The sequence below is a fragment of the Dasypus novemcinctus genome, chromosome 16, assembly GCF_030445035.2.
Source record: "Dasypus novemcinctus isolate mDasNov1 chromosome 16, mDasNov1.1.hap2, whole genome shotgun sequence".
Lineage (NCBI taxonomy): Eukaryota > Metazoa > Chordata > Mammalia > Cingulata > Dasypodidae > Dasypus > Dasypus novemcinctus.
The window spans coordinates 52,490,888-52,511,462 of NC_080688.1; the positions used below are offsets into that span (position 1 = coordinate 52,490,888).

The 20,575-nt window shown below is 42.6% G+C and overlaps 1 protein-coding gene across 17 annotated transcripts in view; it reads left to right on the forward strand.

The window, feature by feature from the left end:
* FHOD3 (formin homology 2 domain containing 3) overlaps window positions 1–20,575 on the forward strand; it is a 537,731-nt gene that overhangs the window by 386,298 nt on the left and 130,858 nt on the right. For 6 of the 17 annotated variants that reach the window (XM_058277150.2, XM_058277152.2, XM_058277160.2 and 3 more), the window contains exons 11-14: window positions 1,514–1,615; window positions 4,305–4,655; window positions 5,002–5,079; window positions 9,510–9,623. In XM_058277150.2, the coding sequence (XP_058133133.1) occupies window positions 1,514–1,615; window positions 4,305–4,655; window positions 5,002–5,079; window positions 9,510–9,623 (645 nt within the window). The remainder of the gene's footprint in view (window positions 1–1,513; window positions 1,616–4,304; window positions 4,656–5,001; window positions 5,080–9,509; window positions 9,624–20,575) is intronic. The other 11 variants (XM_058277156.2, XM_058277157.2, XM_058277162.2 and 8 more) reach the window with 4 other exon arrangements.

A 20,575-nucleotide genomic window follows, 5' to 3' on the forward strand; every position in this document is an offset into this window, starting at 1 on the left:
TAGATGTGGCTCAAGCAGTTGAGCACCTGCTTACCTCATGGGAAGTCCCGGGTTCTGTTCCTGGTGCCTCCTAAAGAAAAATCAAACAGATAGTGAGCAGACAAGAACCCCCCCCCCCCAAAAAAAACAAATTTCAGATGGATTGCAAATCTAAATGTGAAATATAATATAAAACTTTTAGAGGGACACCTAAGTGAATATCTGCAAGAACCTGGAGTAAGCAAAAGTTTTTAAACAACTATCAAAGAAAAAAGATTTCATTTAAATGAAGACACGATGCAGTCAATACAAAGGCAACCTAGAGAAAGGGACGTGATATCCGCAACACATATACCTGAGAAAGGACTTGTATCCAGAATATATAAGGAATTCTTAAAAAGAAAAAGACAATCTGGGGACTGAAGTTGGTGCCATGAGGTGAGGTTCTGGAGGTAAACAGTTGTCCTCCACACCTCTAGAAATTCTGTTCTTTCTGAGCAGGTGGTATTATGCTACTTATTTCTTGCTGAAACTCTTCATATTTCTGTATAATGGTGTCCTGTTACAAATCCAACTGTAAATCTAGTACTGGATATGGTGATGCTTCTCCTTTATCTTGGAATTGAAGTCATTTGACTAATGTTTGATACAAAGGGAAACAGCCACCAATGAAAGATGCCACTTGGTGTTAGCGTGGCCTTGACCTTCCTGTCTGCCATGATGGTCTCCTGTTACCTGCTGCTGCAGACCTACATGCTCCACCCGGAAGACATCATGAATGACATCTTGCTCTCCTGTGGCTCAGGGCTGCTGCTTGAGGTGCTCACACTGCTGATTTCTCCAGTATGCACAAAAATGCATACTGAACTACAAAAGTACAAAATGTCACCTGGAAGCTTTGATGGCCTGGCACTAACAGGCAGCTTTGCTCCCCTGGAATCCACGGACAGTTCTAGACTTTACGGTGTCCCAACAACCAATCATCCCTAGGGAGCCAAGACCGCAATCCCAGGGCTGACACAGAGCAGCTCCACCTCGCCCTTGAGGTGGGGTTAGGACAGCCCCCTTGAGCACAGTCATTGAGAGTGAGGGAGTGGGAGGCAAAAGTCCTGTGTTCACTGTGGAGGTTAGTCAGAACCAGCTTGGCTTGAGCCTCAGTGGTTTCTAAGTAAGACAATGCGCAGAAGACCTGAGGCTTCTGTGGTTGCTGTAGGAGCTGGTCATCATCAAGAACATTCACTAGGAGATGCTGCATGGAGGAGAAATCCTGCATGTGTGTTGGGGCATGACAGGGGCATTCCACTAACTTGACAAGTAATTTGGCCCTTGTTGGGTTCCTACTTCTCTACTCCACATTTAAAGACCCCCATTTCAGAACTGTCCCCTCTCTCCTAACAGATTCAGTATGCCCTTTTCATTTCAGCGTGGGTTTTTTTTTTTTCCCCTGTATTTACTCCAGTGTTTGTCTGCAATGCTCATCTTGCTTTTCCATCTTGTCTCTGTATGCATTCCTCTTTTCCTGGTTGTGTCTCAGGGTGGAGGAGGTGGAGGAAGTGGAGGAAGAGGAACAACCAGTCACGGAGCCCAATTCTGAGGAAGAGAGAGAGGATGATGCCTGCAGTCAGGGCGAGGACAGGTACTGGGGGCCTGGCCCTCCCGGGCTCGTGCTAAAAGCCTGAGGCTCCTCCTTAATTGCTAGCATGCTGCCACCCTTTTGTCATCGTCTCCTTCCCTCACTAGCCGCCACTGGCAGACTTGACTTACCCTGCACACACCACTGCAGAGTGACTAGTTGTAGAAAAAACTGAGCACGCTTTCATTAGGGTACTGAAATTGTTATTCAAATACTGCCTTCCTAAACCTTGCTTTATGGAAAAGTCACCCAGCTGCTCTTCTCCCCCCACTCTTCTCTCCTTCATGGAATACTTTAGCTCATTCAGAGTGACGGTGCCTAAAAAGGTGCTCATATGGACTCAGAAAATGCTAGACCTTTCAGCACTGCCATAGGAATAATTCTGTGTGTTTCCTTCCTCCTACCAGTATGAACAGTACAATATCAGCTAAAACATGGGTAATTGTATTAATAATTCGTTTGTTTTATATCCAAGTGAACAGGAACATTTTCCACTCCATAGGGCACAGAAAAATTCGCAGTATTTCTTTTCATGCCCAGAACAAGTAGCAAAGCTCTATAGCCCTCTGGGGTGTTTGTTGTCCCCTGTTCACCTCACCAAGGCACAGTCTTTCCATCTTCAGGCAGCATTAACAGACATGGGCACTTTATAGATATTTTTCTATTTTGTAGATATTTTCCCCCAATGAAGTATTTATAGAAAGTAAAAACTTATCATAGGTAATTTCAATTTCTAGTATTCAAAAGTAATTCTAAAATTTAGTGGTTTCCTTCACTCGATGACCACTGTAAATTGACATTTTTACTATTGGTCCTTTTCTCCCCAAATAAGCAAAACCAAAAAGCATTTTGGATGAATTAGAGTAAAATTTTTCCTTGTCAATCTGAAAGTTCATGTGATGCCTTATTCATGATGCCTCATTTGTCATGCCAACAGTATATGTAATAGTTACCAAATAGATTAACTGTCCAGCTAGTCCTTGTTTACTCCCTTTGGAAATATCCAAGGAAAAAGGCAGCAGACCTGGTGTGGAGAGAAGAGAGGAATGAGCTGAGGGTGGTGACTTAGCCCCACAGTTCAGAACGAGGAGGGCAGGGAGATCAGCATTAAATAGACTGCGTTCTGCCCACGCTGATCTGCTGTGCCTGGGGACGGTGCTTCACTCGCTAGGGATGCTCTGGGAGGAGAGGGGGTTCAGTGGACAGGCCCATCTCAGGTTGAAAATTAGCCCTAGGAAATTCTGTAGACCCTCAATAATGCCTTGGTACAGCTAACTCCTCTGTGCCTCGGCATGCGTGCTGTGGACCCTAAGCCTCCAGCCCTCAGCCCCCCACCCGAAACTGTGCCTGGGGACCAGGGCAGACTCTGGCTGGAAAGGGAAACTTGAAAGGCATACCTGTGTACACTGTCCCATCTTCACATAGACTCGTTATATACACAGGTAGCAGTTATTTAGCTTGCTGTTTCAAGTGTCTTTTCCGGAGGCTCTGGCCACATTAACTGTTGCTCGAGGGCATCTGTGATCAGAGAATATAGTTAAGCTTTTCAGTTTTAGGGAATCACGGTGTGCAGATTAGAGACCAGAGCTTGATCTTGACACTACCTAAGCCATTAATTAACCCTGATGGGTGGATGTCATTCCTTAAAGCCAAAAATTTCCTCTTCATTGTTTGCCTGGCGTCTTCCCGCTGTTGCCCGGTGTGTGCCAGTCGCTGGGCTGGCCCCTTCCAGCGCAGCCTCACCCAGTCCTCCCACCAGCCCAGGGAAGCGGGTACGTCCCTGTCCTTATATCAGGTGCAGTTCTGAATATAAGGTAAGAAAGGAAACAGCTCACAGCCAGTGCCCAAACGGGCATGGCTTGGAATAATTTCCACTGATCGGAGAAAAGTTCTCTGGGAAAGGGACTGTGGTTTTGAAAATGCAGAATTTTTAACATAAATGCTCAGGTTATAAAGGTTGTGCATCAAAATATTTAAGTAGTGTAGATCCAGTCCCCTGAAGGCAGAAAGTGTTTATAACCGACAACCGGCAGAATTAGTCCCACCTGACTTAGTGGTAGAGGTGCCACCCGAAGACAGGTGAAATGGGAAATATTTGTCTTCATTGTTCTTGTCTTTTCTTTTATTGCTTGCTACATTCCATTCTCTTCTCCTTTCCCCTTATCCATATCAGCTTTCAAAAAAGGACCTGAAAGCACTTACTAAAGTACAGGGCTTATGGGATACCTCTTCTTCAAGGTTAGACTTTTTAGCAGTAGGATAAATCCTCCATGACCAAGACAAAGAAATGAAGCTCAAACTATGGAAATTCAGGCACCAGCAAAACCGATGGGAGACTTGGAAGGGATGGACATAGGGGGAAGAGAAGAGCCTTGGGGCCATCATGAAATCCCCTCAAACAGGCTGCTATACACCTGGGGACCAGACCTAATCTGGAGAGAGGTTTGCTTGCGCTCTGCATGTCTTACCTCCCAGGGCAAGCCCAGGGTGCAGGATTGACTGGGCAGACCACAGCTGCTGGAGATGGGCTTTTGTGCTGCAGCTGAAAAGATTCAGCGGGACTCTAAAGTAACAGTGGTGGGTTTTTAACTGTCTTTTTCTCTTTCCTAACCTTTGCTCCCTCTCCCCAATTCCTTTTCCTGCCCTTCCTTCCTCTCCTTTCCTCCCCCTACTGCTGGCCTCTTCTTTGCAGGGAGGCCAGCCCTGCCTCAGAGCAGAACCCCCCTGGAAAGGAAGCTGCTCCCGGAAGTTCAGTTCTCCCAGCTGCCGCAAGTGCAACCTCGCAGGGGACACGGCCTCTGGGCAGCACGGCTCCCGGACCCGAGTCCACGGTCTGGACCACACGGCCTGCCCTGCTGTCACCCCCTACCCCTGCCTCCATCTCTCGGCCCTCCTCCACCGCAGCTGGCATGCTGAAGGCTTCACCGACCCTAGAAAAGCTGCCCTACGTGCCCCACAGCCCCTTCCACCTCTTCTCCTATGACTTCGAGGAGACTCCCTTACCCACCAAAGAAAACGAAGCAGAGTCCCAGAAGGGAAACAGGTAGATGGGGTCCATGTCGGGGCCCTGTTTGAAGCTAACCGGGGGAAGGCGAGCACAGTGTTAACTGCATCCTTTTGGTGTGTCTCCTGCTGTGTTTGTGTGGATTGCAAAGCAGAGCGCACTTGTGGCATCAGCTCTTCTGACCATTGACTAGATGCAGAAGAAAACTGTCATTACTTTGAATTCAGAATTTCTTAATGACAATATATTTTTAAAAGTAATATTTTTAAATGTATGGTCTGCCAAATTCTATACATCTCTCATGCATCCATCTGGCCTACAGAATATTGTAAGATACTTTCCATCTGTCTGTGCAACATTTTGAGTGGGGTTTTCCTTCCTTTAGCAGTTCCTCAGATTCTCTCCACTTGAACACGTATTCTGCTTCTGAACCCTACAACTTCCGGTCTTTCTCTTCTAATAGGTGGGTGTCTTTAAAATTTCTTTCCCTTTTCTATAGCTTTCTGTTTTGGATTCTAATGTGTGTACTTTTCAAAGTTTGCTCATTGCTTTCCATAAGATGAGAGACAATTGCAGTTTGAATCATTGCATGGACATTAATATAGTTTACAGTAGTCAACTAGAAATACTTCAGTGATTTTTCAGCATAAATATTGCAGATGAGGCAGAGAAAGGTGTGCAAATCAGAGCTCCCTAGGAAATTTTTAAAAAGGTGCTTGATAGCCTGCCTGCCTTCCAAGCAACCTGCTCTGGGAACTTTCTGCCAGAGTGGGGAATGGGCAGAGAGCATGTATATGCTTTGTGTAATCACTTGTTACGAACCAATAACTTATAATTCCTATGGCCACACCCATCTCATAGTAATAATAAGAGCTAACATATAATGAGCATGTATTATGTGGCAGGCCCTGCACTTTTCATGAGATTACCATTTCAAGTATCACTTGGCCCATCAGTACTATTATTAACCCCTCTTTACAGATACAGCTACTGACACACAGGAAGGCTAAGTAACATGACCAGAATCACTCAGCCAGTAAATGGGAAAGTGACTTCCACCTAGGAAGCTTGCTCTGGAGTCTGGTCTGATACGAAATACTGCTGCTTGTCTTTTAGGCAGTCTGTCACATAATAACTTTAATACCAAGCCTTAACCCTGGCCACCCCTTGCAGGCTAGTGACTTTCAGTGAGAACACTTTGCTAGAGCTTGTGTTCAAAGGAAACCTGGTCCTGGATGGTTGCTCTTTCATACCACAAAGATGACCATTCCCTGTAGTGTCAGTCCTTCCATCTAATAAATAAAAGAATTAATCTCAAATTATGGTCATCAACTTTTCTTTTTTTCTTAAATACAACCTAAAAGAATTTTGAAACTTCTCCCAAAGCTTTCAGAAAACCGTCCAAAGTTTTTTGTTTTCGTTTTTTGCTGTAAGCTTAAACAGTCAGAAAGGATGTGATTGGTGTATTATATATGTGTTTTAAATTTTTTCTTGAAGCTTTGGGGCTTCAGAGTTAAGTAATTCAAATTACAGAAAATACCTACATACACCCAATGATCAAAGGCAGTCCTCAGTCAAATGAGACCAAATTTCTCTAAGAATCTTCCTGACTTCATGCTTTAATTCAAATAAACAAGCTAACTCCTGGTGTCAGATTCACAGGTAAGGGAGCAGGTACAAAGAAATAAGGCAGGGGGCCTTGGAGCTTGTCCCTGGAGTAGAGAGCACTGCTTTCTCCCTCCTCGGTGCTTCTTAAGGAACCGCTCCCTCAGGAGTGATGCTTTTCCCTATTATTCCTTTGCTTGGAGCCCTGGAGGATTAATAGCTCAAGACAATTCCTTCACCGACTCAGCCCGGTTGAGAGTGTTCCTTTCTTTTCTAAAAGTAGAAAGAAGGCAACTGTGGAAGGGAAGTCAGGAAAGAAGAACTGGGAGACTCCAGATGTAGATCCATTTTGAGAAAGAGCAGATATGGAACTCGATCTGGAAATTGATTTTCCCTTGTTTACAGAGTGGCTTTGGATACCTCTAAGAGTATGTGAACTCCAGTTTGAATACCTCCAAACTAGAAGTTTTCCAGGGGTCTCTTCCAGTTCTAAATTTCTAGGACTTGTGTGATCTTTCACACAGTTTTTATGGAATACCTCCAACAGGACTCTTATATCCTCCAAGAACAATTATCTATGTGCAAGTTAGGGACTGCACATTTGACTAGTATAAAAACATCCTGGCAACCTCTTCTTTCCCAGCAGGGTGTTCTTAGGCTCTGACCATGATCCTCAGCTTTCTGGTACAGTCACGTGGCTTCTGATGGGACTTTCCTGGGTTCCAGGTCCCTCCCACTATTACTTATAGTCCTAAAGGAAGGGTGCTGTAGATAACGTACAAGTTGCCTAAATGAATGTATACTTAAATTGAGAAAAAATATCATGTGGTTGTGAATGAAGATTGACTTAAGTTTAACTGAGCCAAGGTTAAAATTTCTTAATCATTTGTCTGACAGGAATTTCAAGACTGTATAAATATTATTTGTACCTATTGAATTTTTTGGTGTTCACTCACTGTGGTTTTTGTGGGTCTGTGTGGCCACAGATTTGACTGCAATTGAACCAATTATAATGGAGACCAACCAGTTAGATATTATAAAGAATCACCACCACTAGCAAAAAACCAAACAACAAAACTGAACGGTGAATTGTATGGTCCAGTTAGTTTGGCTGAAATTGAGAAGCAAAATTGGACAGACTGTGAGGCATTTGAATTTATCGCTTAGTCGTTAGAAAAACCAATGAAGGGAAAAAACTCATTATGCTTATTTTATTTCCATAATGTCGCTAAAACATAATTTTAGCCAAGTAGTTCTATGAAAACAGTCTACAGAATGTCCACATTGGGTTGGAAGGAGATTGTTTCAGCTGCTCGACTGGAGCACCAGGCTGAGTGTCCGTGTGGCTAGGTGATGCCTGTGCGGATGGGCCTCAGAGCCCCTGCCTCTCCAGGAGTCAGGGGCTGCCGGGGGCAGGCCCCTTCCCGCCTACTCACAGTGCTTGCCATGCTGCTTTTCTCCTCCTCCTTTGCTCATTGGCTTTTTCTCCCTTCTCTGTTTCTCACTTTCTTTGTACATTCCTTTCGTCCTTTGCTTTTCAGCCTTCTATACTATGCTTTTTGGGCCCTCTAGAAAAATCAAACTATCACTCACTGAGAGAAGGAGTTAAACTGCTAGACATGCAGTGTTGGGTTGTTAAGAAGAAGAGAAGATGTATGTCTAGAAACCAAGACCCAGGAAGATGGTGTGTTAACAGAGAAGGGCGAATGGGGTAATTTTATGTGGTCTGAGTCTTCCTTGGCCTCGCGCAGTCCCTTATACTAGGCACATGATGGCATGAGATACCAAATGAGCAAATGAGAGTAGCAACCAAGCAATCCTGAGTTAATGCAGGAGAGATGGTAGGTAATAAAAGTGTTTTTGTTTTTCCTTATAATTAATTTATTACTGAAAACTGAAATCTCATTTTTGTGCTCCACTTTTTAGAAAGATATCTATTTTTTATACTTTTTTCCTACACATAGTTTTTGATCTTTGAGCATGTTTTTAGAGTTCTACTCAAATGCTATGCAAAATATTCTGATTTTTTTTAGCAAATCAATTTTATTATATATCCTGATTTTTATTCAGTCTTATATATATACATGTTCCATGTTCTCACTAACAATATCATTAGGTATTTTAATGGCTGCATAATATTCCCCTGAGTGAAGAATACATCATACTGTCATACTTTCTTAGCCAGTCCCTCATTGTTACCCAGTTAGGCATTTTCATTTTTCACTGTAATCTTAATGATGCTCCAATGAATACATTTTTCAGTATACAAATAATCATAAGGATATTTGCTTATATTAGATTATAAAAAGTGGAATTATTCTATAAAAGGATCTGCCCATCTTGAAGTCTGTTTTTTTTCCAGAAGGGTTATTACTGATTGTGAGCCCCCCACTGTTGGTAGGGTTTGGGCTAGATTCACTGTGAACAGAAAGGTCTTTTTGCACATAAACCATCATGACCCTTGGATTCCCACACCCAACACACTGCTCCTAAGCAGGTCAAGGAAAGGAGTTGGCCCTGACCATGTCTGAAGCAAGCTCTCTGAACCTCATTACTTGTAGCTAATTATGAGTCCCGCTCATGCAAGGGCTTGAAATCTGTTTCCTGGGAGTGATGAAAACTAAGTACAAATCACTAAAGGACATCCATTCTGAAAAACGGAAAGAAAGTTCTAGAATTTTACAAATCCTAAAACTTCTCTGATGATAAAAATGATAAAAGGTCATTTAAACCTAGTTATAGTTTTGATTTAGGGGAAAGATTGGATGGAAAATGGGTATATGAGACTATAAGCAGCAGGCCAGTCCAGAAGCCTGAGAGCAGTTTCTCTTTGCACATGGCACATGATGAAATTTTGCTTATGTTTTTGGAAACATCTAAAGCTGAATCTTTAAAAAGATGTTTCTTTAACCTCTCATAATGTGATTATTTACAGATCTTTTATGGAATTAATGCTAATTATACCCACCTTAGGATGCAAGAAAATTCTTCATGGTTTAAGTGAATATAATTTGGATTCTTAATTTATGTTAAATAATTTTAATATACTTTTTAATAGGAAATATGAGGGTTTTATTTCCATCCTTTGTTTAAAATCCTGCTGCCTAATAGTTTTAGATGGGAAATTTCTCTGAAAAATTATCAAAACATTCTTCGGATTAGAATGATCACTAACAGACCTGTTTTTCTTACAAAAATTAGGATTTTTGACTGAACCCTATTCATTTACTGATTTGTATTCATTTCTCTGTCTTTTTTTCACCCAACTTAAACCGTGGGCTATGTTAGATACAACAACTTTGGCAACAATTCTTACCACTCCTCCAAACCTTCAGCTGGAACCGGTGTGCCCACCACTCCCGCGTCTTCTCTCTCGCCTCCTCAAGATGCCAGGCTGGAAAGGTGAGTCTTTTAAGAAGCATGCTGGTGGCTTCATCAGCCTCCTCGAGTGAGGGGGATTCAGTCTGATTAAAATTGGTTAAAGGAAAAGGATTGCATAAGAGGCATGATCAGAAATAGAGCAAATGGACTGAAGATAAGAATAATTTCTCTCTATTTCACCCTATTTACTAAATGAATATTTTATTAGGGGTGATATTTTATTATGATTGTTTCATCCCCCTACAAACTTCCTATAGAAAGCGTGAAAAGTTATTCTAAAAATATGTAAATGTGAATGTTTTCCTTCACCTCCTAAAAGCAATATTAGATTTTATGTATGCTCCATAATTTGTCTTCTGCACATCAGTTTTCACCTTTAATGATAATCTATGTAAATCATGGGGTTGTCGGCCCATTACAGTGTTGTGTAATTAGTCCAGGACCTACCAGAAGAAAAAAGAATTGTTATGGGTACATGGAAGGAATTTAATCTGGCAAGAGTATTAGACCACCAGAAACCGATTACTTGTAGAGTCAAATGATTGCTCAAGGATGCATTTACAGGGAAAAGGTAAGACTGTAATTTTAGAACAGTTAAAAACAGTTAGCCTTATATGGCTGGGTTAGAGGAAAAAAGAGTGATGAGGGTTCCAACTCATTTATTTGGAAGTAATTTAATTCCTGAGGGTGAAATGCCAATTGTGCCAACCCTTACCTTACAGGGTTGTTTTGATGAGCAAATTTAAAAGTACACATGGAAGTGCTTTGTGAACCCGCTCCTTAGGGCTCCAGTGGGAAGCAGCAGTCCTGAGGATGGTGAACCCCACAGGGTGGATCAGGGGTGAAGTAGCAATGTAGAGAACAATGGGATATAACTTCCAGCAGCTTGTGATTCATGAGAAATTTAGACATGAGCAATTTCGAGAGAATTTGCCTCAAATCCCAATTTTAAAACAAACTTGACCTGTCTTCCACATCATGATCTTGCCCTGTATGTTCTGAAGTATGTTTTGCTGGGTGCTGCCTGTGGTTGGAGGTTTGCTGCTAGAGCAGGCAAGACCTTAGGACCCAAGGAAGAAGGGGTGTCACATGGGGTTTGCCTGGGTACATGTCACTGTTAATATTAAGATGGCATGTAAACCCCACAGTGTCAGACTCTCAGGTTCCATAGGTCAGTGTGGTCCCCGGGCTGGGCACAGGGGGTCTCATTTTGGTCTTGGTAATAAAGTAACACATTGATTACCCTGAAGCAACCCTTGTCCACCTGCAGCTCTGACCTTTACCCGAGGGTTTCTCTTCTTGGGGACAGCAGAGGTTACCTGTGCTCCTAGATAGCTTACCACAGAGATGTACCTTGTCCTATATGGGGTGTGGGATTTGGGGTCGTTAGAAATGTTAACCTCTGACTGGTGTTATGTTACAATTGTTTCACCTGCTAGGCTCCTCTGGGGCTGGAATAATGCTCCATTTATTGTTGTGTTCCCCACAATTCCTGGACATGGCTATAGTAGAGCCATGGTAAACACTGTTGAAGTCTTAGGTGAAATATCCACTCATTGCTGGGGGAACAGTTGGAAGTCCATGGAAGTGGGACATTGTGAGGATAGAGGGCCCTCAGGTTTGCTGGGGCGTGGGGGGTTGGGAGACCTTCCTCCCCATTCTAAAGGGGCAGTCTTACCTCTGCCTACTTCCCAACCCCTGAAAACCCAGGTCCAGGTGTGAGCTAGAAGGTCCAGGAGGCAGGCGCCTAAAGGCCGCCTGTCTGTGTCTTCTACCAGCTGGATCTTCTGAGGTGTCTCCTATGAGGTGAGTTAAACAAGGAAAGGTGGGGCTAGCTCCTGCTTGTGGAGGAAGTTGGACTTTATCCTGAAAACACGGGACCCCTTGAGTTTTGGGGCAACTGATACCATAATCTGATTTGTCAACTGTGTGGCACCAGCCTGGGGCCTGCAGGGAGGGGGCCTCCAGGAAGCTGCTTTTGAGTCTGAGAGAGATGACAACACCCAACAAGGGCAGTGGCCATGGGGCTTGGGAGGAGACAGTGGGTTTAAAGACTTGACTGCTGCTTGGAAAGTGGAAATGGGGAAAGAGCTCAGAGCCAGTGAGGGCTTAGGCTTGTATAAGTGTGTGGATGTTGGAAACAAGGAACTGGGACAGAAGATCCTGGAAGAACAGCAAATTGAGGGTAGAGATGTTTAGTCTGGTGCATGGAATATATGAGGAGTCTGATACCCAGTGAGATGGTGGGGCGGCCCTGGAAAAGGATGGATTTAGCAGTCCTCATCCTAAAAACTGTGGGTCCTGGGATTATATCACTGAGAGAACCTGCCCATGGATCCTGGGTCTCGGGGGAATAGCGAGAGCCAGATCTTCTCTTATTTAAAACTGACCATTCTCTTTTACAGAACACTTTGGCCATAGGAAATTGGTGCCCTTTGCCATCTGTTGCATCCACTAATGAGTACAGTAGCTTCAAAGAGTTTATTTCACCCTTTATAGTTGCATGATTTTTTTCAACTCTCTTTGTCTGTGGCTTTGAAAAGCCATGTAAAAGTGAGTGAAGAATCATTTGAAATATCAGATGCACAGTTTCATTAAGACCAAGAAACCATCAGGCCTGGCCGCATTGCCACTTCTTATTCTCCCTTTCATAGTTTATGTTTTGTGGCTATACAGAAAGATAAATAAGAGGAGCCCCCAGTTCCAAATCATATTTGTATACCCAAGCATATTATGCCAGGTGCATTTTGATAATATAGATTTTATATAGTTAAATTTTTTCCTTTTCCTTTTTAACAACTGAATCAGGAGTCTTGGGATCTCATCCCTAATCAAATTTAAAAGCTACAAGTATTTTCTGCCCTATAAGACATGATTGTTTTTATGAGGTATACATTTCAGTAGAATTTGTAAGATTTATTGTTGAGATGTTTTATATATCAATATGTTAACTAAGCCCCAAAAGGAAAAGTGTCTTCTTAAGAAAGATACTGAACTTTTATAACAAGAGTTGCACTTTTGCAATGAGAACCCACATCTTCTGTCAACACAGTCCCAACTAATCAACAGCACGCCAGGGTGCCATGCAATGTCAGGGAGCTATAGACTTGATTGCCTTGATTTGGAAACAAAATTCACTTCTCTGAAGTTCCAGGAAAATCCTTCCAACTAAAACGCCCCTTCAGGCACATTGGCCTACTTTAGAAATACAACTGGGCATCATTGTGAGCTTAGAGTTTTCTGGGTTTTTTTCCTCAAGCATATTAGTGTGCTGGAAGTTAATAAAGCATATGAGTGTGTTGGAATGAAAAAAATTGACTTGGGAAGGAAGAACTGAAGAAACAATATACAAAATTAAGTCAAGACAAGAGTATTAAAACGAATCCATCTCCACATCTCCTATTACAGCTTCGTTTATAGGACTTTCTTTTAGAAACAGAGTGTGTAGCATTAATTTTCATGAAATTGGAACATGAGTTGTGCCAAAAGAAAACAAAATAAGAAAACCAGAACTATTTGCAAAGGCCCTCAGGGATACAAGATGCAATTGTTTAATGAAAGCAGACTTTAAAAATGCTTCACTTTTGAAATTGTACTTTTTGAGTGGAAAAGTTCTAAATATTTACTTTTTAAAAGAAAACAAAATTACAAGAATATTTAAACCATTTATGTCAAAGTATTCCAGTGAAACAAACAAGTAAACAATAACCACACCACAGATAAACCTGCAGCTCTGAAAAGTTGGGAACCAGGAGGAGATCACATTCTCCATTCTTGCAATACATCCCCATCTGGTGGGCCTTTTCAGAAATGGTAGCTGGAGGCTTGTTTGGTGTTGTGACATAGCAGATAGAGAGTGATTGTCAGGCATGGTAAGTCCAGTGCCTGGGCCAAAGGTGCCCAAAGGCATCTGCTCTTATTAAACAATTCGTTCTCATGCTAGCATGTGGGAGACCACTGGGAATGAGGCCCGTCTTGTCCTTCTGTAGAGGAGGGCAAGCAGGTTCACTGTGGGAGCACACTGGAGGAGACTCAGGCCCAGATTTAGGGGGCAGGGAGGATTTCGCCATGGGTGTGCTGACCTAAAACCCGAAGGATCTGGGGCTTTGCAGGCTTGAGGGGGGTTAGGGTTGGGAACATGGGTCACATGGCCCAAGGAATTGGGGCGAGGGTTGGGGGAACAGATGACCATGGGAGATTGTCAGGTATGTGGTTGAAATTATAATGTTGAGAAAATGCTTTAGAAAATATAATAAGGAAGGGTTACCTGTTTAAGGTGCTTAATGGGGGGCATCTGGCACAGAGGCAGCCTTCTTGTCATAGTGTGTTATATCATTGGGTCGAGATCCATACAGTGTGTGGGAAGGTGTACCCCCATCCTGGGGAGGCCTGATGTTCTCAACATAGGGAATTGTGTCTCTCAGAAGAATTGGTGGCTCCCAATGAGGGAGGACAGTCTAGTGTGTCAAGCCCTCAGCATTGTTGCAAATATCTGTGAATCTGTTCCTTCTAACAGTGAAGCTTGGTTGTCACTGTGGACTCTGAGGGGAGGGGGGAAAGAGGAATAGACTAGATGGAAGCAGGGAAACTGGGGGGCAATGGAAGTGTTCCACAGATCGTGTATGTGTCTTAAGCATTGATTCTGTTCTTTTCTCTACTTGTAAAAAATGTCATTGGTTACTAAACACTAGTTACCTGCCTGTTTTGCAGATTACTATGAAGAGGCTTTAGGAGAATTTGGGATTTGTCTGCTATGCTTAGTTGTTCCAGCAGAGTTTTTCCTACTTTCTCGGTTTCTCTAGGCTCAGATACAAGTAATGACATCTCCTTTGTGAGTTATAATGGATAATAAGAGATGATTAATGAATGTGTCTTTCTATTTTATTTTTATTAACTGTTATAGGCCTTTACATGCATACAGTACAAAATTTGAAAGGTACTCCCTCCTACCCAATTATCCTCCCTAGAAGAAACAACTCCTATCAATTTCATATGTCTTTTCAGAAGTATTTTATGTTTATACAAGGATATAAATATTTAATATAGTTAATATATATCTACATTAAACAAACATTCCACATCATGTTTTTCACTTAAAAATTCTATCTTGGCTATTTTTCCATAGCCATACTCCTAGCTGCTGCATTCTTTTTAATGGCTACAATCTACTTTTTTCTCTGATGCACTATACTTTAGCAAGTTCCATATTGATGGGCATTAGGTTTTGCCCAATTCTTGTATGCTATATGGTGCACTTTGGGAAAACAGGCTCAGTCACAATGGAGACTTTCAGCAAGTGACCACTTTATTGCTTACACAGCGGGGAAAGAGTGGGGAAAAGATTCCACATACCCAGTCCCCTGGGGAGGCCAGCTGCTCAGTGAGGATCAGAGGATGACAGCTCTGCACACCCCGCTTTGCATCAGAGATGAGGAACCAGCAATAATGCATGTCTCTTCATGTCAGAGATGAGGGACTCCTGAACTTCCTGAGTGCTAGGTTTTTATACACTCCAGGGGGAGGGGGCTTTGCCAGTTAGCTATCCTTTTGTCCTGGCAAGTAGCAAGCCTGGTTAAGATTTAATGTTCCCCCCAGCTGCTTGTGGTCTTGTGAAATAGAAAGTACAGAACAACTGCACACAAACACATATAGAAACATACCAAACTTCTGTATGCAGGGGGGAAAAAACCAAGAGTGAAAACAATAAAACACTTGTATGCAAACAAACAAGAGGGGAAAGGAGTGGGGTAGGTGAGGGCAGGAAATTGCCTGCAGATTGTGTCTGTGCCTTCCCCAGTACTAATCTTTTGCTATTATAAATGATGGGGCAATGTCATTCTTGTACACGTCATTTTGCAAGGTGGTTATCTGTAGGATAAATTTCTGACAATGGATTTAACATATCAGAATGTTTGCATGTTTTAACCTTTGATTGGTTTTTGCAAATTGCTCTTCATGAAGCTTGTACCAGGTAAAAGATTCTCAACAGCAGTGTGAGAGAGAGCTTCTTTTCCCATACCCTTACCATAAGATCAAACCTCAATCTTTGCTCATCTGGTAGTGGAAAATTGTATGTCATTAAAATTTCAGTTTGTATTTCTCTTACTATGAATATGATTGAGAATTTTTTCTTGTCAGAAGCTTTTGTGTTTTCTTTTCTATGCTTTTTTGGTTCATGGTTATTGAGTTGTCTTTCTCTTACTGAATTGCAGAAGTTCTTTATCAACTGTGATATGAATAGCAATTATCTTCCTCAGCCATTTGTGTTGCTTTACTTATGGTGTTTTTACTATGTAGAAATATTGGAATATTTACATAATTAAATTTATTAATCTTTTCTCTCTTCTGAGGAAGACCTTTTCTCCCATGTTTTCTCTTCATACTGCTATGGCTCCCTTTTCACATTTAAATATCTTATTTATTTGGAAATTATTTGGCATATAATGTAAGGAAGCAATCCAACCAATTTGTTACACCAACAGAAATGCAGGTTTGCTCATGTGTCTCTGTGTTCACACTGTTCCTTTGGGAACATCTTCCATCTCTTCCTCTGCCCTCCTTCTCTGGCCTACCATTCAGTGCTACTGGGAGCTCCCCTCCTCCCAGTCCTTGTGGTAACCATTCTTTTATTTACTATGACTATATCATGTACTGCCTTGAAACAGTCTTATTTTTGTCATCTGCCATTTTGAAGTTTTATATGGCAATTGGCAGTGCTGGAATAAAGAGCACAGTAGTATCTTGGGAAGCTGAATAAAGAGCATAGTAGTATCTTGGGAAGCTGGGGTCAACTAGCTAGGACTAGGAGAGTGGGAGCCTACTATGCTTAGAGTTGGTTTCACCTTCCAATTCAAACTCCCCTTATGGGAGCCACTTTCTGTAACCTCTGTGAATACCTATCTCCACCATTTGCATGATAGCACCTTGTTTAGAATTCAGATGTCTTCATGCATCGCTTATCTATTTTCAGTTACTCTTGCTCCTCAAGTTTGTACCTGCTTGGCAGGCCTTTTAGTTTGATTCAGCCTATGTAGCTAGCAGCCACCTGTGTGTCCTCCTCCTTGCAGACTGCCTGTCCCTTGTGGGTCTGAGGGCTGTGTCTTCCCATTCCAGGCTGCTTTGGCTCTGATCAGTAATTCTTGCCCTGACCTCACTAGTATTTACAGGTGCCTTGAGCTTCTGCTTGTTTATTTGGATTTTTCATCACTACTTTTTTTTCCAGATATGTGATCTGTGTGTTTTTCCCGAGTCCAGCTGGTCTTTTTCTTGTGTACACTTGGTTGTATAGATCAATTGATGGCTGTTTTCCATCACTTGAGCTACACAGTAGTTTTTATAAAAGTTGTACCAGTGACCCCAGAGCAGGACCATCCAGTAGAACTTTGAGCCATAATGGAAATGTTCTACTGCACTGGAAATGCAGTCATCTTGAGCCACCTGTGGCTATTTGGCACCTGAAATGTGGCTACTACAACTAAGGAACAGAATTTTCAAATTTTATTTAATTTTAATAATTAAAGTTTAAAGGTAACTAGAGAGTGCGGTATGTAGAGGGTTTCTGATTTGCAACAAAAAGATATATTTCCCCAATAATTCCAAAAATAAAAATATTTTTATAGCTGTAATTATAAGCTTACACAAGATAAAAATGTTTAAATTGGTTGATCCAAGCAGATTAAAAAAATAAAGGAAAAAAACCTGAATAGTATGTAAAAGCCGAAAAAAGACATTGCCTTTCTCTGTGATCACATTTCGTGGCCCCAAGTCCACAACTGTCATAAGAAACAAAAGGTGCCACTGCTGATGATACCCAAGCATTCAAACAGAGAAGCCCTGTGCTCCCTGCTACCACGCAGCAGCAACGCCATTCTTCCTCCTTGCCTGCTGCTTGTTCCTGATAGCAATCTTGTTACAAACAATAAGAGTCCCTGTACGGCAAAATGTGGTCCTAATTAGTTGATTGTGTTACATCCAAAGTGCACAAGAGGAGAAAATCCAGGCCCATTGACTGAGGAAGGAAGCAGGCGGGGCTGGCTGCCTGATGGCAGCTTCACGAAAGACTGGGCTCTGCATCACCTTCTGCCCTGCTGGGAAATTCTAGGTCCTCAACAGACACTGGAGATTCTTTCTCCCTCATATGTTTGGGATCTGTTTCCTTCCACCATTCCTAGTACCACAGCTTTAGTTCATATGTCATGCCTAGATTGCAGGAAGCCATCTTCTATAACCTTTCTGAAACACAGACCTGAGCAGGTCACTTACCCTACTTAGAAGCCTTGGATGACCCCCCACTCCCTGTCAGTTCAGCCCCACCTGCTTACCCCACCGTGTGTGGGAACTCTCACGTTTGGGACGTGCGAGCCCTTCCTGCTCTATTGCACATCAGTGTCCCCATCTTCACTGTACTCTAGTCCCACAGAAATTCTCACCATGAACAGACCAGGCTCTCTGAAGCCTCTTCCTTTGTATTTGCTCTCTCCTTTTTTTATCTTTCTTCTCCTTCAGTCAATTCCTTCTCCTTCTCCAAGACCCAAGTAGGTGACACCTATTCCATAAAACTCTTCTGGCCTCCTTAGAATGAACTGAGGCTTCCTCTTCTATTCTACTTCTATTACAGCTCTTAGCCCTTTGAATCATATGTTAATCCGTAGGTTTCTAAAATGGGATTCTTACACCTCCAGTGGTCTTTGGTAGTATACCTGGGGCCCACAAAGCCATGGAATGAGATTGGTTCATCTTGCTGGACCAGCCATCTTACTGAAAAGTTTGGGAACATCTTCATGAAGACAAGCAGGATTATGTTTGGGAAAACCAGTGTTCACAGGAATTTTATAGATAAGGTGTGTTGCTTTGCAGGGAAGCACCATGTGCTCTTCCCATGTTCTTGTCTTCTACCTTGAGGGTTTCTTCACCATCAAGCAACACCTATTTCTGTGTGTCTCCCTCCTAAGCCTGAGAGTCTTAGGGCAGGAATGGTGCCTTTTCCATCTTCCTGTTCCCCAACATCGTGCTCACAGCTTGACCCATAGTGGTTGCTCCCAGACTTCTTTGTCAAATGCATAGTTTTTAACTTCTCTCAATCCTGTGTTCTTCCTTTGGAAAATGAGATTAAATTGGATTTTTTAAAATTATGCAATTCTCTTGTCTTTGTTGGGTGTATATAGCAGCCATCAGACGTATGTCTTGTCCTTCCACTTGCAAGTGAGAATGCCATGTGTAGTACTTTGAGTTAGGTGATGTCTATAACAAGGAAGTGCAAATGTCACTCACCAAAAAGTGTAAGTGGAAAACCTGCACCTATGGAGGTATAGATCCCTATAGCTGTTTGGTACTGTCAGTTAAGTCCCATGTGCCCCCAGCCCTGCTGTGCCCCAGCACTGGATAGGCAGATTTCCATTTGTCACTAGCTGCAAAGGTTTTGCACTGCACTATGCAAAGATCTGACATGTGGGGTTGGAGGAGGAGAGGATCTCTCCCTCAAAGAATGTATTTCTGAGTCCCCGATATTTGTTTCCTTATCCAATTTCTCCACTCCTTCCCTTAAAACCCAGCAATATGTTGTAAATAATTTTTGTGGTTATTATGACAGGAGACTGAGTTTTTTAGTTGATTTTGGAAATTGTGTGTGTGTACCTATACACAAATCCTACATATTCATATATATTTCATCAGCAAATACTTATTGAGTGCTTACTATGTAACAAACCCTGTTCTTGGCATGTGAATCCAGCATCGATTGAATCAGACCTGGTTCCTGACTTGCTCTAGTGCAGAGATAGAAGATGAGCAGCCATCAGCAAATAATCATAGAGTTTCCACTGTAGTAAGGATGGTGAACCAAAAGGACCATCATCAAAGAGGGAGAGCGGCCATCAACGCAGGAGCCAGCGTAAATGCTCTGTTCTTAAGAGGAACTCACTGTCAAGGGGTCTGGGAAACTGAATCACCATTGTAAGACAAATTGCAGTTGGCCACCAGGTTCACTCTTGGGGGGAGGAAAGGTGAAGAGGGGGATAAGGAAATAGCGTGAGCCCAGATCTTTCCTCACAAACCTGATCCTGATGATCTGAAAGTTGTGAGTCTGTGTTTGGAATAAATTTGGCCTTTAAAGAAGATCCAAGAGAGTGAAGGAAGGGTGTATTTTGTGGAGAGGCAGAGAAGACTGGAAGGATGGATCTCAGTCCAGGTCCAGCAAGGCCTGGAAACAGTGGAACAGAGAAGGTGCTACTGGCACTCACTGCTTCTGGAAGCCACCAGCAGCATGATGAAGTTGTGAAGCCAAAGGGGACAGACCGGGGACTGTGCAGGAGAGGACTGACCTTCTTCAGGCTGGAGGACTCTTGGTCTGTGATGGGAGGGTGGAAAGTAAGAGGGAATGGGCAAAAACTGCTTGGAACCAGGGTCAGGGCTCTGGAAGCAGCCAGGGGGCAGGCCAAAATGTGACAACAGCTGGGGCCTGGAGAAATGGCTTCATGCTTTACATATAAGGTACTCCACCTGGGACCAATCTCTGTGGCTCTGTGCATGGGCCTTGGAATTCCCTCCCATAGCTGGGAAGCTCAGATTTGCACTAACGTAGTGTGTATGACTGGCTAGCAAAGCACAAACAAAAGGAAAGCTTTAACTCCACCATCCCTTCTTGGAAGTCTCCAGGGGTTGTAGCAGTGGTGATGGAGAAAGTTGTCTGTTTCTTGGGGCTCCTCTGGAGCTTGCTCATTCTATCAGGAGAGCTGGGCTATGGCCCTGAAGGGGTGAAGGGAGATTCTTACATTTCTTTGTTTCAAGGCCAGCAAATGCCTTTACTAGCTGGTCATAACCCAAAGTCACCTCTTCTCCTGTAATCATTAGATCAGGTGGCCTCCAATTTAAAATGCAAGCTGCAAGGACAATCTCATTGTTCTGTATTATTCAATTGCCCTTTTATTATTATTTTTTACCTTTAAGTCTTCATATTAAATTATCTACTTAAAATA